General features: G+C 40.8%; 1 protein-coding gene across 1 annotated transcript in view; it reads left to right on the forward strand.

Moving 5' to 3' along the window:
* LOC149310543 (S1 RNA-binding domain-containing protein 1-like) overlaps positions 1–17,617 on the forward strand; it is a 239,603-nt gene that overhangs the window by 203,679 nt on the left and 18,307 nt on the right. The window contains exons 17-19 of the mRNA XM_089529149.1: positions 448–554; positions 882–1,058; positions 5,587–5,730. Of these exons, the coding sequence (XP_089385275.1) occupies positions 448–554; positions 882–1,058; positions 5,587–5,730 (428 nt within the window). The remainder of the gene's footprint in view (positions 1–447; positions 555–881; positions 1,059–5,586; positions 5,731–17,617) is intronic.

Genomic DNA, 17,617 nt, shown 5'->3' on the forward strand with positions numbered 1-17,617 from the left:
CGCGAGTGCACACTTTGGCACTTGCGGCATCTCTTCTGGGCCGCAGGAAGGAGCGCGAAGATCGCGCTCCTTCTTTGCAGCATCCGGGAACCACGTCATTTGGCTGCTGTGGTTTTCAGACACTGCAACCGGTGGCGGCGTGAGACTGCCCCTTCTGGGCCGTCTATAACGCGCCTAGGTCAGGGGAAAAGCTATATTTGTAGGACTAATAGCTTGAAAATAAATTCAGGTGAGCTATGATAGCTTTATGATGAAAATAGTAGAAATACATGAGTTGTTCATCAGCTGGGCTCTTTCACGTGTTGATATTACACCAGCAAAATGTTTTATTAAAATTACTGTTCTCTGGAATTCTCACTATAATGAGATCTGTTTCAGTAATCTAATATTACACTATTGTTGGGTTTATTCTTCCACCTTCCCTGACACCCCTTCCCCAACTTGCAGCATGATGTATCTCAGACCTTGCTGAAAGCAACCCTGGACAGTGTGGTGGAAGAGTGTGTCAGCTTTGTAGGAGTTGATATCAACATCTGCTCAGAAATACTATTAAGGTGAGCTTTGAAGACTTCCTGTTTTAATAGCAATGTGGATTCAGAAAAGACAGGCCCATGTGCTCAGACCTGCTATGGCTTACCAATGTGTTTGGTGTCATCTTCACTCACCACATGCACATAAAATTGGTGTGGGGAGCTTAATTTTATTATCACAACCAACTGCCAAGAGCAGCCCCTGGCTGGTTCTAGGAGGAAATCCTTCCCACTTTGATTGTTTTATAACAAGTATGATGTTCCTTTACATTAATTATTGTTAGTTATGTAATATAGAATTCACTATCTATATTTGTTGGTGACATATCTCTTTCTCTTTTGGCTTCTTAGACATATTGCAGGACTGAATGCCAACAGGGCTAAAAATATAATTGAATGGCGAGAGAAGAATGGGCCATTTATCAATCGGGAGCAGATCAAAGATGTCAAAGGATTGGGTCCAAAATCCTATCAGCAATGTGCTGGCTTTATCAGGGTTAACCAGGAATACATCAGAACATTTTGCAGGTAATAGATAAGTGGGTGATGTGGATGACAAATTATACACTTGCTTCTTCCCTGCCTCCTTCTTAAATTAACAGGCAAATGAAGGTGAAAAATCACTCATCTTCTATTTAGAGGAAGAAATTTGGGAGTTAAAGAGCAATTCCTAGTACACAGTGGCTTGAAGTCTTCTCAGTTCTTTCCTATCTTGAGCCCTTTTTCATACATTGCCTTTTCTTTTCTGTGCTATTTGACCGTACCAGGTTCCTGAATAAGGCTTATCTTTTAAAAATACGTTACCAAAATGTCATATTACTGGGCTGTGCTGCAGGATTGGGGAACATTTCGTCCTCCAGATGTTTTTTAGATTACAGCTGACACATTGCCTTGATACTGGCCATGCTGGCTGAGGCTGATTGGAGTGGTAATCCAAAGGTTTCTTTGTAATCTACTCTAGTGTGTGTGATTTCATAAAGTGTTAATGTGATGATAATAATAATAATAATAATAATAATAATAATATATTATTTACTTATACCTCGCTCTTCAGCCAAGGCTATCAGAGAGGCTTAGTTACAACAGGCGTGAACAGCATGAAAACTGTGGACTGCCACAAACACCTTGCCCAGTTTTGCATTTTGTGGGATTCCTCTTCCACCACTACCCCAAAACAAAATTCTGAAAATAAAGGTACTTATGCTTCCAGAAGACTTGGGAAGCAGGACTCTCTGTAAATCAGTGTGCATGATTTGCTTTTCCAAAAATCTGTAATTTCTGCCCCCACCAGGAGTACATCATTTAGAAAGTAGTGGTGGGGAATTGGCTCCCAGATGCACCAAAGCTGCCATTCCAGGGGTAAAGTGTTACGGTAGAAGGCATAGGTTCATGTCCCAGTATATTTCCCAGGTTCATGTGAATTTGAGATTATCAACATCTCTTGATAGAAGAAAAATAAAATGTGCATGGGGGAAGGGAAAGACAAAGGGAGGCACAAACCAGTGGATGGCCTCCTAGTCCTGACTTTCTTTCCATAGGGATATTTACCATGTGTTTTCCTGTGGGAAATCTCAGTGATTTGTTATGTGTTGATATTGTTTGTTGTGGGTTTTTTAAAGGTTATTTTGATGTTACTTGTAAGTCAGCTTCAAAGGCTCTTAATAGATCACAGGCTATATATGAGTCAACAGTGTTATCCACCAGCTAGAAAAATCCAATGCAAGTCTAGCCTTCATTAACAAAAGTACAGTGTCCAAATCAAGGAAAAGTAGTGCCACTCTCTATTCTGCATCAGTCCTTTGGAATATTGTGTCCAGCTCTAGGCATCACGGTTCAAGAAAGATATTGACAAATTGAATGTGTTGAGAGAACAGAAACCAAGGTGAGCAAAGGTCTGGAAACCATGCCTTATGAGGTCTGGAAACCAAGCTTTATGTTTATTTTGGAGAAAAGACGACTGAGAGGTGATATAATAGCTACCTTAAAATATCTGAAAAGATGTCATGTAGAAGATGGAGAGAGCTTGCTTTCTGCTTCGCCAGTGACTAGAACCAGAACCAATGAAGTCAGATTACAAGAAAAAGGATTCCACCTAAACATTAAGAAGAACTTATTTACTATAAGAACTGTTTGAGAGTGGAACAGACTTCCTTGGATAGTGATGTACTCTGTTTCTTTGGAGGTCTTTAAAAAGGGGTTGGATGAGTATTTTTAGGGATGCTTTAGTTGTGTATTCCTGCATGGCAGAAGCTTAGATGAAATAGCCCTTGTGGTCCCTTCCAACTCTACAGTTCTGTGATTCTATGATTTGTATCCTGCCGGGTGAGATAGGAAAATAATGTTAATATATCAATAAATCAACTTTTCTAGATGAAGGGCAATATAAATAATTAATAACCAATAACAAATAAACATGAAGTAATATGTCCATATAGATATTAAGAAATTGTAGCTAAATTACAGAAGAACCACAAGGGAAGATATGTGGAGAAAGAGGAAGCAGAATGGAAATTAACTGGGAAGAGTTCTTCTTTAGCTTGCTTCTGTCCACAGGTTTGCAATCACAACTTCCAACTTGCAGTAACTAACGCGGATATTTCATATGTTGTTGTGCCTTTCCAGTTCTATTTTGACCTTGGAAAGCTGCAGACATTCCCTGGCATGTTGGGACATTGTGTCATAATAAAGTTTCTCATCACTTCTAGTGGAAGAAACCTCAAATGACAGTTCGATTAAATTTTAAGTGGAACAGTAATGTAATAGCAACTTGACTGAACTCAGTCTGGAACTGAGCAAAGGGGCTCATTCTGGAGGCTGACCCAGTCAAAGAAATACAGATACTCCAAAGGCCAAACCAAAGCACATAAAACAAACTTACTAGCTTGCTGAATGCCACTAGTCAGACTTAAATGATCTGTGATATGAGGCCATATCTGCGCTTCTGGAGCAACACGTAGAGCTAATACAGAAGAACAGAGCACACTTGTGAAACCTGTACTACAACCATTGTTAGTCCAAATGTTTTTAATATCTATAATCTTATCTGCTAGTCTAAGACTGGGCTTGTATTTCACATGAGAACACATAATAATAATAATACATAAAGTTAAGAATAACTGCAATGTACCCATTCCTTACAGCTAATTAGCACTAAGTTAACTAATATAAACAAAAATTCATCAGTAATACCTTTATTGGCCAACCAAAATGCACAATATACTTGTTGCAAGATTTCAAAGCTCCATAGGCTTCTTCATCAGGCAAGATGTTACAAACCAAACAGGAGAGGGGCAAAAACAAAATAATTGGCAATGTTAGTTGGATGCCTGCATGTTGTTTTAGTCCTTAGTAAAGATGTTACAATGGGAAGGATATGTTTGCAGGCAGGCTCCTCCTCCTTCTGGCCATGTGGCAATAGGGAGATTTTCAAAGTCATGGAAATTTAAAATCCATTTCCATCTCAACAAGGATCCCTCTTTTGCAGTCCATTATATCTCCATTCCAGTGAGTTCACATGCCTCTTTGTAGGCAGAGAACAATGGATTCCTCAAGAAGTCTCCATGTTTTTGCATCAGGAACATTTTGGTGATGTAGAGGTAAATTCAGTCCAAATTTAAGATGAAGAAAAAATTGTTTTACCTTGGTTGAAGTCCTAGTCCACAGGCTAGTCTTCATGGTTCCACTAAAATGAAGAAGCCCATGGAGCTTCAAAAGCTTGCAACAATATTGAGCATTTTGGTTGGCCAAGAAACGTATCACTGATGGATATTTGTTTCTGTTTGTTAAATAGCCAACATAGCTACCCCTGAATGTACTAAGTTAACTAGTAAGTGAAGTGTGTTCTAAGCCAGTTTTTACCATTGAGGCTGCCAAGTGGCGCAGAGTGCAATAAAATAATAAAACTGCAGTCCATATGCAGCAGTAAGATAGCAATATGATAGCATGGATTGAATCTGAATGCTGATCATTGACTACCAGTGAACTGAAATTGGGACTTTCCAAAGTATGCCACAGACCTAGTGCAGAAGTGTAGCTATGGCAGGTGGGGAAAAATGAGGGCAACCCCCCCCCCCTAAGAATTCTGCCGACAAAAATGATTTTTTTCTTCAATCCCCCATTTTCTAGTATTGCTGTAATTGAAACCTTCAGTCAAACATTTTGAAATAGAGCTTAGGCATTTAAAAAAAGAGAGCAAATTTACCAAGGGAATCCAAACACAGCAAATATGAATTCTAGGTGTGAACAGATTTCACTGTCTCACTCTCTGCAATGCTAGAAATATGGGGGCTGGTGGAATATTTCACTTGAAGGAGGGCAGAAGTCTCATTTGGAGGGGCAATGTCCTCATCTTCCCTCCCTGCAGCTATACTCATAACTGTCTGTTCCTTAGTTGGCAATGCTGCAAATTCAATTTAGGACTGTCTGTATGTACAGATTTATTAAATATTTATTACATATTAGAAGTATTTATTTTTTGCTTTTCTGCCCAGCTGGGCTCCCAAAGTGATGTAAACCAAATTAAGAAAACCAATAAAAGCATTGTAAAAACAAACTCAAAAACAAGTTCAAAACCAATTTCATCCCATATAAAATAGTATAGTTTGGCTGCCCATCAGAAGCTGAGCAGAAATAGACACAATTGAATAGCTGCTGCAAAGATGATGTCTAGGAGGAATGTAGTAATTAATATAAATAGACAGATATTTGTTTATACGTTCATGGAGCTATTGACCCACAATTGAAAAGACGTTTCTGTCCACTTCCACTTCAGAGAACTTTTAAGTGAAACAAAAACAGTAGCCTCTAGGGTCCACTAAGAGCCAAATTTTCAAATGCCTCTTAATTACAAAATACATTCTCTCAATCATAAGATTAATTTTACTTTGCTTTTTTTAATACTAGCTTGCTTTTTGTGATGAATGAATTGTCCATGCTCTACCAGTATCCAGAATCAACGGAGAAGAAAATATGTATTTGAGGGACGTTCTTAAAACTATAACAACCTTTTCCTCTTTTTTTCTTCTTTTTTCATGATTTTGGGCACTAATCAAACAAGTGAGCTTGCAGCTGGGAGTCAGAAAGGAGCCACAAATGAGAAACAGGGCAAAAAGAAAAATAAGGCAGCAGCAAATGTCACTTGGCAGCCAAATCCGTTGGATCAGACTTGCATCCACCCAGAATCATATAATACGGCAATGAGGTAAGCCATCATACAATGGGCCTACAGTTAGCTAATTTAGCTTTTAATCTAGAATGCAGTCATTTTTCATGGATAATGGAAAAAATCTAGGAAGCAATACATTGAATTGCATAAGGCTTGTGCTGTGATCTCAAGCTATGCTTGGTGCTGGTTCTCTTCAATTCTTTCCAGCCTTTGGAAATGACTTCATATACCTCATGATTTCCTTTAGCTGTTCAAGAGAATCTGTCTATTCCCATTCCGTTAGAGCTCCATATATATTCCGGAACAATCATATTCACTCTGGATCTAGTGGACTGGATCCACTAAGTCTGTATCCACACTGCAGAAATGATCCAGGTTGACACCACTTTAACTGCCATATTTCAGTGCCATGGAATTTTGGAAATTGTAGTTTTGTGAGACATTAACCTTTGCTGTCAGAGAGCTCTGGCAGCAGACTACAGCCCCTAGGATTCCATAGCATTCAGCCATGGCTGTTAGATCTGCACTGCAGAAACAATCCAGGTTGACACCACTCTCTTAAAAAGTTACAAAGTTATTAAGAGTATTTAGTTTGGGGATAACTCTGTAACAGGCATGGTACAGACCGCGAGCAAGCGGCGTACCAGTGGCGGTATTATGGTTAGGGAGCGCGCACCATGTACATGCTCCCTAACCCTAATAAATGCTGGCGGCGCGATAATGGCAGCGCCCTGTGTACATGGGCGCCGCCATTATGACATCACACACGTGCCATGTCCAAATGGCGCAGTGTGCGTGTGATGTTTTTGCACAGCCTAGGCCACTTATAGCGGCCTGGCTGCAGCGCAAGAAGGAGTTCCAAAACGGAGCTCCTTTTGGGTGCGCGCCTCATTCTTGCAGCCACCAAATGGCTGTAGGAACGATACCAGGGAGAAAGCGGCCCCTGTCTCCCTTGGTTCTGGCTCCTGGGGTGTCCAGGAGCATGAAGCCCAAGGACATTCCTTTTCCAGGCAATTTTGCTGCTTCTCCATGGCCTGGAAAAGTGCCAGATTGGGGCCTCTGGGCTGCCAGTATGGCTGCCCAGGCCCCAATCCTCCATGGAAAGGGGTGGCTGCGGACTGCCCCTTTTCCACGGTCTGTGTTGGGCTACAGTATATGCCTATTTTTTTTTTGGAGATCTTTTTGTAATATACATGCCTGGTGTTATCTTTTTGTTAAATGCATGGCCTGTCAAATTAACAATTTGTAAGTCGCTCTGAGAGCATTTCTAAAGAGAGTATTATAAATACAACAATAATACTACAGTGCACCCACGTCATACGCATTGGAAAAAGGGGTGGCGTGCCCCATAAGGGGTAATGGCACATGTACCCGGGTGCGCGCACACTGCCACATGCACAAGCTACATTCGTTACATGGGGATTGAGTATACGTGGAATTCTCCTTATGCAGGGGGCTCCGTAACAGATCCCTCATGTAAGGGAAGGGTGGGCTGTATAATAATAATATCAGTATAAAACATTTATCTTAGCAAGTTAACATAGGGCCAAAACAGACCGGCAAAAAAACACCAGCTTCGGTGTGGTGTGGGGGCATAGTGCCTTTTTTCTGCCCCCAAAAGGAGTGGCATTTTGCCACTTCTTTTTGGGCTGGAAAAATGCCGGATTGGGGCCACAGCATGTGGTTGCTGCAGCCCCGATCCGGCTCTCGAAGGGACAGCATAGAGCTGCCCCTTTATGGTTATTCTGTTTCAGCCCATAGTGTCAGCTGTTCTTACTGTAGGTTGGCACTTAGCAATAGCACTTTATATTTCTATAACACGTCAGAGTGAACTAATCACTCTCTGAGCAGTTTGCAATGTATTAGCCAATTGCCCCTAACAAAATGGGTACTCATTTTATCAATCTATGAAAGAATGGAAGGCTGACTCAACCTGGGTCTCTGCGGGTTCAAACTCACAACGCTGTGGCTGCAGTACCGGCACCCTGAGGTGTGTAAGAGAAAAAAAATTGAGCCCAGTTTTGCAACAGAAGCCTGTCAAAAATAAGAAGTAGATAAATAAATATTATTGTATAGTAACCAAACAGAAATGAGCCTCCTTAAGTAAAGAGTTCTAGTTTTAAACATAGAAAAGAATGAAAATCTCAGAATGTAAGTGTGGAGTGGGAAGCCTGTGGCCCTTCAGAGGTTAATTCTGAATTAAACATTAAAACGTCAGTGTTATTTAAAACTTTCTTAAGTACAGTAGTTAAGGCCAGTATAATGGCTAATGGGTTCAAATCCCATTCAAAGTTACTTGGGTTTGTCACTATAAGTGAATACAATGGATCTTACAAGTTTGGTGTGAAGGTAAAATGGGAGAGAGAATCTCCTTAGAGAAAGGGCATGCTAAAAGTAAACTAATAAGTAAGTAATAAAGTATAAAATAATAAATGAATACTTTTAAATAATTTTTACTAGTAAATAATAAAATAATGCATAAATAATGTACGATAGTTTGCAAATTAAATGTCTGTCTAATTTAGTAGCCGTTAACTTCCCTTCCCTTTCCATTAATGTGTTTACATTTCGTGTACAATTTATGCCTTTCCTTTGCAATTTATGCTTTTTATGCTTGCAGTAGTTGCAGAATTCTTTATTACCAATTAAGGAGAATTAAAATGGAGTGTTAATGCAGGTGAATATTGCCACATTTATTTATGCTGAAGCAAGTACATAATCCCTAGAATTGTATTTGGATGCAGGGAAGCCTCCTGGTACTCTGTTCTTCATCAGTGCTTTACTGTTTAGCAGAGTATGAATAGGTGGGGGGATAATATTTTAAGATTGGACCTCTAATGTATTAGTCACTGCACAAATTATCTGTAACATGATGAAGCTTAGAAAACTATTTTAAGATAACAGAGTTACCATCAGAGTTTGACAGGAGCCCTGGTGTTGCAGTGGTTAAATGCCTGTACTGCAGGCACTCACTTACAAACCAAAAGGTTGTGAGTTCAATATACCAGCCAGGGCTCAAGCTCGACTCAGTCTGGCATCCAAGGTCATTCAGATGAGTACCCAGCTTGTTGGGGGCAGTTAGCTTACAACTGTAAACAACATAACTGCTAAGGTGGTATGAAGCCGTATATAAATGAAGCTGCTATTGCTATGCATAATTCCTTTTAACATCAAACCTTGGTGTTGAGTTCCTGTCACTTTAGAAGCAAAATGAGACCACCCAAAAATAAGGTAGTGGCTTCTCCAAACTCAATCTAATGTCTTCAATCTAATGTCTTCCACAAGTGTTAGCCTACAGCTCCTATCATTCCTAGCTGCCATGGCCACTGGCTGTGTTCACAAGAAATTATAGGAGTTATAGGAGTTGTAGCCCAGCATAGCTGGGCAACAATTTGAAAAGAGTCAAAAGGGAAAAAGTCACAGGCTGAAGATGCCAGCCACAATGCTGGGGAAACATCAGGAATAAACTCTTCTAGAACATGGCCACATAGCCCAAAAAACCCACAAAAAATAGGAAAAAATGTAGTTGGACCTTTTTGGACATGTGCACCACCATTTACTTAATAAAGGAAATTCCCCCATTTAGTGTCAGTGGGCAAATCCTTTCCCCTGATGTGAATGCTTGCTGCAGAATAGAGATTTTGCTGAGGGTTGCAACTGGGAAGAAAACAGTTTCAATTTGTTCTGAGTCCATTAGTTATTCTCACCTCTTCTTGGCTTTAGGCAACAACCTTCCTCCTGCCTTTTGCCCCCTCAACAACCATAGTTAAAAGTGAACTGCCACCTCATCTCCATACCCACAAGGTTTTGAATTTCAATTGGCATTCTCTCACATAACTGGCTTATATGTCTTCTCTGGACTCTCATCTCTGCTCTTTGCATCTGAGGAAGTAGGCTCCAGTCTATGAAAGCTCATGCTGCCAGCTTTTTTCGTTCAGTTAGTCTCAAAGATGCAACTAGATCTATTTGCATACTGATTACCACTCCTCAATTGATGCTATGTATTTTGTTTTTTTACATGGTGTATGCAAAGACATATTTAGCATTATGCATTTTGTGGCCATTGCTTTGTGCTTGGGATTGCACAAGGATCTGTGCTCTTAAGCAACCAAATATTCCACTTTTCTCTTACCATACTATTACAGGCAAAATATTTGAACTGTATTGGGAGAAGTGATGGAAGACTTTCTCACTTTAATGTATGTACCATAATCCTTGTTCTGTTGGCAAGCTTTGCTGGGTTCCTAACATATACCTGAGAAAATCCAGCAAGGAATTTTATGGCTTCTGGAATGTAGCCTATGCTTGGTAATTACAACCACCTCTCCAACTTCCCAGTGCCTTTCAATTCACAAACATTCACAGTTGCATAATAGTGAAGCCAGTATGGAGAGAGAACTAGATATCAACTGAATTGTGGAGAACTAGAAAAAGTTGTATTTTGAGATTACAGTCCACATGATCATTGCCTTTGCTGGCTGGAGGATTCTGGGGATTGTTATCCAAAAAGCAAAATTTCCAAGCTCTTTCCGTTTTTTCTAAACTCTACATTTTTCAGTGCAGTCCTAGTTTCATTGAACACATGGAAAAGATCTGAAGAGCAGAGCTTGGAAACGTTACTTTTCATTGGACTACAATTCCCAGAATTGTAGACCCAAAAACACACTTTTCAAAGCTCTGCTTCTATGTTACATGGCAACACCACTAGCATGACTACTGTTTAAACAATCTAGTTATAAAGACCTCTGATTCAGAGGAGCTTCACCATTTAAACAGATTGGTCTCTGGAGATTTTTAACATATTGTATGTGGGGTTTTTTTCCTATTTATGTTTTAGAATGTGTTCTAAATCTGTTTTTAATTCTAGTTTTTTTATTTCTGTCAGCTGCCTTGAGTGCTTCCCCCCACCGAAAGCTTGGACATATGCATAAATCAGGGGGCATTTTCCACAGCTCCTGTTGAACTGTACCCCATCCCTGGTCCATAGCTGACTCTTTGGTTCCCTGTATGGGTGTGTTCACACCTTGCTGTAGGATTCTTTATGTTTCAGACCTTCCTCTAAGACTTTGAGGGTAAAACCTAAAGCTTACAGAATCTACCTTACTTGAAACTGGAGGAGGTCCATCAGCTGGAGTCATGTGCTGCAGGGGGACTGTATGTAAATTTTTTACTGTATGTAAAATGATGACTCTAATGATGGTACTGTCTATATAATGTGCCTCATGAACCTTAGGCCTTTCACACTACGCAGTCATGGAACTTTGTTGTTGTTAACTCTCCTCAAGTCAATCCCGACTCATGGTGACCCTTTTGATGGGACATCCCCAAAAGCCCTATCCTTCACTGCTCTGCTAAATTCCTGAAATGGACAGATTGAGTCTGTCGATTTGGCATGTGATCTTCCTCTCTTTCTATTTCCCTCTACCTTTCCTAGCATTATTGTCTTTTCTAATGAATCATGTCTTCTCATGGTGTGGCCAAAGTACAACAGCCTCAACTTGATTGTCTTGATTTCCAAGGAGATTTCAAGTTTAATGTTTTCAAGGACCCATTTGTTTGTATTTTTGGCTGTCCACAGTATCCACAGAATTCTTCTCTAGCACCACATCTCAAATGAGTTGATGCTCTTACTATCAGTTTACTTCACTGTCCAGATTTCACATCCATGCATGGTGATGGGGAATACAGTGGGTTGGAATCATAGAATCATACAGTTGGAAGAGACCACAAGGGCTATCCAGTCCAACCCCCTGCCATGCAGGAAATCTCAATCAAAGCATCCCTGAGAGATGGCCATCCAGCCTCTGCTTAAAGACCTCCAAGGAGGAAGACTCCACTACACTCCGAGGGAGTGTGTTCCACTGTTGAACAGCCCTTACTGTCAGGAAGTTCCTCCTAATGTTGAGGTGGAATCTCTTTTCCTGTAGCTTGCATCCGTTGCTCCAGGTCCTAGTCTCTGGAGCAGCAGAAAACAAGCTTGCTCCCTCCTCAATATGACATCCCTTCAAATATTTAAACAGGGCTATCATATCACCTCTTAACTGTCTCTTCTCCAGACTAAACATCCCCAGCTCCCTGAGTCATAGAATCATAGAGTTGGAAGAGACCACAAGGGCCATCCAGTCCAACCCCCTGTCATGCAGGAAATCACAGTCAAAGCATTCCCGACAGATGGCCATCCAGCCTCTGCTTAAAGACCTCCAAGAAAGGAGACTCCACTACACTCTGAGGGAGTATGTTCCACTGTCGAACAACCCTTACTGTTAGGAAGTTCCTCCTAATGTTGAGGTGGAATCTCTTTTCCTGTAGCTTGCATCCATTGTTCCGGGTCCTGTTCTCTGGAGCAGCAGAAAACAAGCTTCTTCCCTCCTCGATGTGACATCCCTTCAAATATTTAAACAGGGCTATCATATCACCTCTTAATCTTCTTTTCTCCAGACTAAACATCCCCAGCTCCCTAAATCATTCCTCATAGGGCATGGTTTCCAGACCCTTCACCATTTTAGTCACCCTCCTTTGGACACGCTCCAGTTTCTCAATGTCCTTTTTAAATTGTGGTGCCCAGAACTGGACACAATATTCTAGGTGGGGCCTGACCAAAGCAGAATACAGTAGCACTGTTACTTCTCTTGATCTAGACACTAATATTGATGCAGCTTAAAATTGCATTGGCCTTTTTAGCTGCTGCGTCGCACTGTTGACTCATGTTCAACTTGTGGTCTACATGGACTCCTAGATCCCTTTCACATGTTGTCTCATTCAGCCAGGTGTCCCCCATCCTATATCTGTGCATTTTATTTTTCCGCCCTAAGTGCAGTACCTTATATTTCTCTGTGTTGAATTTCATTTTGTTAGCTTTGGCCTAGATTTCTAGTCTATTCAGGTCATTTTGAATGTTGATCCTGTCCTCAGGGGTATTAGCTATTTGGTGTCATCTGCAAATTTGATAAGTATGCTCCCAATTCTGTCATCCAGGTCATTGATAAAGATGTTGAATAACACTGGGCCCAGGACAGAGCCCTGTGGGACCCCACTGGTCACTTCTCTCCAGGCTGAAAAAGAGCCATTGTTGAGCACCCGTTGGGTTCGGCCGGTCAACCAGTTACAAATCCATGTAACAGTTACCTTGTCTAGTCCACCTTTTACAAGCTTGTTTGCAAGAATGTCATGGAAAACCTTGTCAAAGGTCTTACTGAAATCAAGATATACTATATCCACAGCATTCCCTTCATTTACCAAACTAGTAATTTTTCCTCATAGGGCATGGTTTCCAGACCCTTTATTTGTAGAGTGGGCCCTTGGTATCCACTGAAGTTTGGTTCCAGGATCAGCTGTGGATACCAAAAACCGTGGATGCTCAAGTCTCATTAAATGCAATGGCATAGTAAAACAATGTGTCTTGTATAAAATGGCAAAAATCAAGGTTTGCTTTTTGGAATGTATGGGTGTGGGTGTGTGTATTCAAGCTGTGGATGGTTGAATCTGTGGATAAAAAATCCATGGATGCGGAGGGATGGCTATATCTTTACTCTTTATTTATTTACGGTATTTATACCCTGCTCTTCAGCCCTAAAGACTCTCAGAGTGGCTTACAATTATTATTATTCTTAATTAGACAGTTCCCTGTCCTCAGGCTTACAATCTAAAAAGACACGTCAGAAAAGGAGAAGTGGATGGTGGTGGGGGAGGGGATCAAGTCCAGCAGTTCTTCTCTTCCTCTGAGACCTGGAACAAGGCAGATGGATTGGAGGGAGGGCTCTGCTTCTTAATCGAGGCCAGGCCGGATGGAGCTGGGCCTACATCTCTCCCTCCAAGGACGGATGGCACCAGACAGTCTTGTCTAGTTCTTTCATAGCTGTCCTTCCCATTCCTAGCTTTCTTATTTCTTGACTGCAGTCTCCATTCTGATCGATGTTTAATCCCAGGTAAAGGAGCTCTTCTAACCACTAACTGGTTTTTCCTTGAAATTAGGTTTTATTGCTTTAAAGAGCAATCCTTTTTATAATTTCTTTTTTTCCATTTTTTTAACTTGTAAACAAAATTACTCCCGAATGCTGACTACAACCTGTACCCATTTTTAAGGTTGAATTAAAAATTCTGCAAACTAGGGAGTAGAAGGCTGTAATAAGAAACCAAGCTATATTTTCAACACTGAGTTGGATTCAAATTAAGTTAGTTTTGTTTTAAAATCATAGGTGCTTCGTTGAAATCAGTGGAACTAAAGGCCCGTTACAAACGGGCACCCTAGTATGCAACGAGCGCATACTAGGGTTAGAAAGGGGCATCACTTCTTGATGCCCCTAACCCTAGTACAGACCTAGTCCGTACAAAATGGCGGCGCCCTATACAGATGGGCGCCGCCATGACTACGTCACCACCGCACCGCCTCCAAACGAGGTGGCGCAGTTGTGACATCGTCGCGCCACGTGAGGGCGTCTAGAGTGTCTTCTCCACGGTGCTAGAAGGAGCTCCGAAACGGAGCTCCTTCCGTGATTTGCATCGCTGGCGCAGCCTTTAGATGGCTATGCCAATGACGCAAGGGAGAAAGGGGCCGAGTGGCCCCTTTCTCCTCCTCCCCGCCGTCATCGGGTGTCCCTGGGGCATGAAGCGTCAAGGACACCCCTTTCCAGGCTGCGGGGAAGCGCTTTTGCCGCTTCCCCGCAGCCTGGAAAGTGGCAGATCGGGGCCTCAGAGGCTGTCGTTGTGGCAGCTGAGGCCCCGATACAGCGGGGAAAGGGCCGGTTACAGGCCACCCCAAACGGGCGGTCTGTAACCCGCCAAAGTTAATTGTGATTAACTTGACCCATTGATTTGAACAGGGTTACTATAGGACTAAGTCTTGATCCAAATCATTTTACTTCTCTGGAGTAATACAACAATCTATTAAATCTTGGAAGGAAGTCTATTGTAAAAAGCAGGCTACAGTGACCGATCTTACTCTGTTAATGTAAATGGGCAAACCATCCAGTTTCAGAGTGCATGTTGCAAAAGAATTGCACTAGGAAAAACAGTACTTAGAGGTTTTAGGGAGGTAATTGACTATACACTGCCTATTGGCTGTAGTTATATACAGTATCATTATCACCATCATCACTATTGCATTGGTTTATTGGCTGAGGTGTTTTTTAAACATTAATTATATGTAAATGCTGGTCAATGAAAAATCCCAGAGAAAATGCTCATTAAAACAAGAAGTTAAGCAGATTGTGCATATTATGTAGCCAAATTGCAACATCTGGTTTGTGGATTTTAATACATGTGGATTGAGATTTTAGGAGTCTTGTGCCATGGCTTAGCATTTAGCACTGCACATATGGGATTCTCCTTTTGCAAATCATCCACCTCCCAGTGCCATGAATACCAGCTAATCTTATTTGAATGTTTTGTTCTTAGTATACATTATGACTCCCCATTATGCCCTAAAATGAGTTTGAAGCAAAGATATATACCATATCTATACATTGTATGTAATATATAGTAGAAAATGTTTGGCAAAAACTCCAAGCTGAACCAAATGAATTCTCTTTTATTCCTGCCCTCATTTTCTTCCCATATGGATGTTTTCTTCTTTCTGTAGAGTTACAGACTATAAGGGTTTGAAGACGAGAGATCTATCTTATACTTTGCAGTGGACAATTTAAGTAGATGATATAGCATGAAGAGCCAGTGTAATGTAGTGGTTTGAGCATTACTCTATGACTCTGGAGACCAGCGTTCAAATCCTTGCTCAGCCATGGAAATCCACTGAGTGGCCTTTAGCAAATCATACTCTCTGAGCCTCAGTGGAAGGCATAGGCAAACCCCTCTGAACAGATTTCACCAATAAAGCCCTGTGATAAATTCACCTTAGGGTTGCCATACATTGTAAAAGACTTGGTGGCACACTACAACAACTAAAAATGATGATGACGACAATATAATATTTGAGGATAATTTCAGGGGTAGCCATGTTGTCCATGCAGCAAAAATACAACAGAATCCACAAGATATCACTGCTTGTTGATTTTGGATGCTTGATGATAACATTTCTGTTTCAAATCTTTCCTTTCTTGGGGTCTTAGTAACATTAGAAGGAGGTCTTAACTTCAAGTAGGCAGCATACTGTTTGAAATACATCTGAAACTGCCTTACTTTGAATCACAGCTTGGGAAAAGTTACAACTCCCAGAATCCCTAGCCAGGATGACCATAGCTGGAAGATTCTGGAAGTTGCAGTCTTAAAAATCTGGGCAGATAATTACAGTCGGCCCTTCTTATACACAGATTTTTTACACACGGATTCAAGCATACACGGTTTGAAAATGTTAAAAAAAAGGAAAAATTTCAAATATCAAACCTTGATTTTCCTTTTTTTATAAGGGACACCATTTTGCTATGTCATTATATTTAATGGGACTTGAGCATACACGGAGTTTGTTATACACGGGGGATCTTGGAATCAAACCCCAGCATATAACAAGGGTCCACTGTAGTCCAGCTAGCTAATCTACACTTGCCTTCTCATCAGACTCATCAATTTGCAGAGATAGTTTTCACAAGCAGAAGGTAGCATATGCAAAGTATCTGTATTGGACTGGGTGATTGATACTGACCTACTGAAGTTACTCATGCAAAATCCCAGCCTTTATGTGACGCCCCTCTAACCTTCATTAAAGGTGTTCAGGATGCATAGTGGGCTGCAATGGGGAGGGGAGGGAAAAGCTCCCACTTGCAGTCATACCAGGAGTGGAAACATTGCTCCACTCTCATTACATTGGCTACAACCAAAGGAAATTGTGTTCTCCCTGTTTAATCTGTAGCCAAGTAGTCATTCTTTGGAATGAAACAACCTTCTTTTTGTAGCTCTAGAAATATAATCCATCTATCCATTGCACTAAAAAAATTAAAGATATGTATTACCACAAGCTAATCTTTTTTCTATTTTGCTCAACAGTTTGTTATATCATTGTATCTGCTGCATCTGTGGTAGTAATTTCATTCAGATGTGCAGGCTACAAGAATAATTTACTGTATCAAACTTTGCTGTTACTGGCAAATCTGTAACCTTACAAAAACTTTTTTGGGGAAATCAACATTTCCATTCATTTCAGATGATATTCTAACACATCAATTTTTATTGTTTATATAAAAAAGGGTAACTTGAAGTGGCATTTTGCTTTATGATCTCAGCATGAACAAATTCACTATGAATGTGGGCCAATGTCAATATATATTTTATACTGACATCTTTGCCTAATGAAGAAGCCAGTGAAGCTTCAAAAGTTTGCCTAATTTATTTTGTGCTTTTTAGTTGGCAAAGAAAGGTATAGATGTTTTGTGGACTTGGTATTTTGAAAGTCCAAAATGTGATCCAGGTTGACATATGTAAGTGAATAGTAATAATCTCAGATAGTCTTCGAAAGGCTGCAGTCATATATTCACTCACCTAAGTGAATACATAAATGTACTTCATGGGACTTGCTTCCCAGTGGACATTTATAGCTGGGGGCAACATATGGCCCTCTATGTGTCATTGGATTGTAGTTTTCTTCATCCTTCAGCATTAACTGTGATGGGAACTGCAGTCTGGAACTGGCAATCTGAAGGGGCACTTGTTTCCAACTCTAATTGCATTGTATGTGTCAAAAACCCCACCATTAAATTGATGAAAATTAAGATTACCAATCTATTTTGGTATTACCTTTCTGTAGTGATGGGATTGCATGACATTTGAGGTAAGAAGCTATGTTAATGGTAGCACTGCTACTGGTAGGGTCTCCAACGACAGACAGATTTTGCTGTGGAGCCAGACTAAATGTACCAAACAACTACTGGGCAGCAGCAGTAGCAAGGGGTGGCTCTGGCAGATGATCTTTCAGTGAGAAGAGCACCACAGCTGACTAAAGAAGCTAGTAATACCATAAAAAAGACACTGATAAACCATT

The sequence above is a fragment of the Sceloporus occidentalis genome, unplaced genomic scaffold (genome assembly GCF_023333645.1).
Source record: "Sceloporus occidentalis isolate IW3139 unplaced genomic scaffold, rSceOcc1.0.p SCAF_6, whole genome shotgun sequence".
Classification (NCBI taxonomy): domain Eukaryota; kingdom Metazoa; phylum Chordata; class Lepidosauria; order Squamata; family Phrynosomatidae; genus Sceloporus; species Sceloporus occidentalis.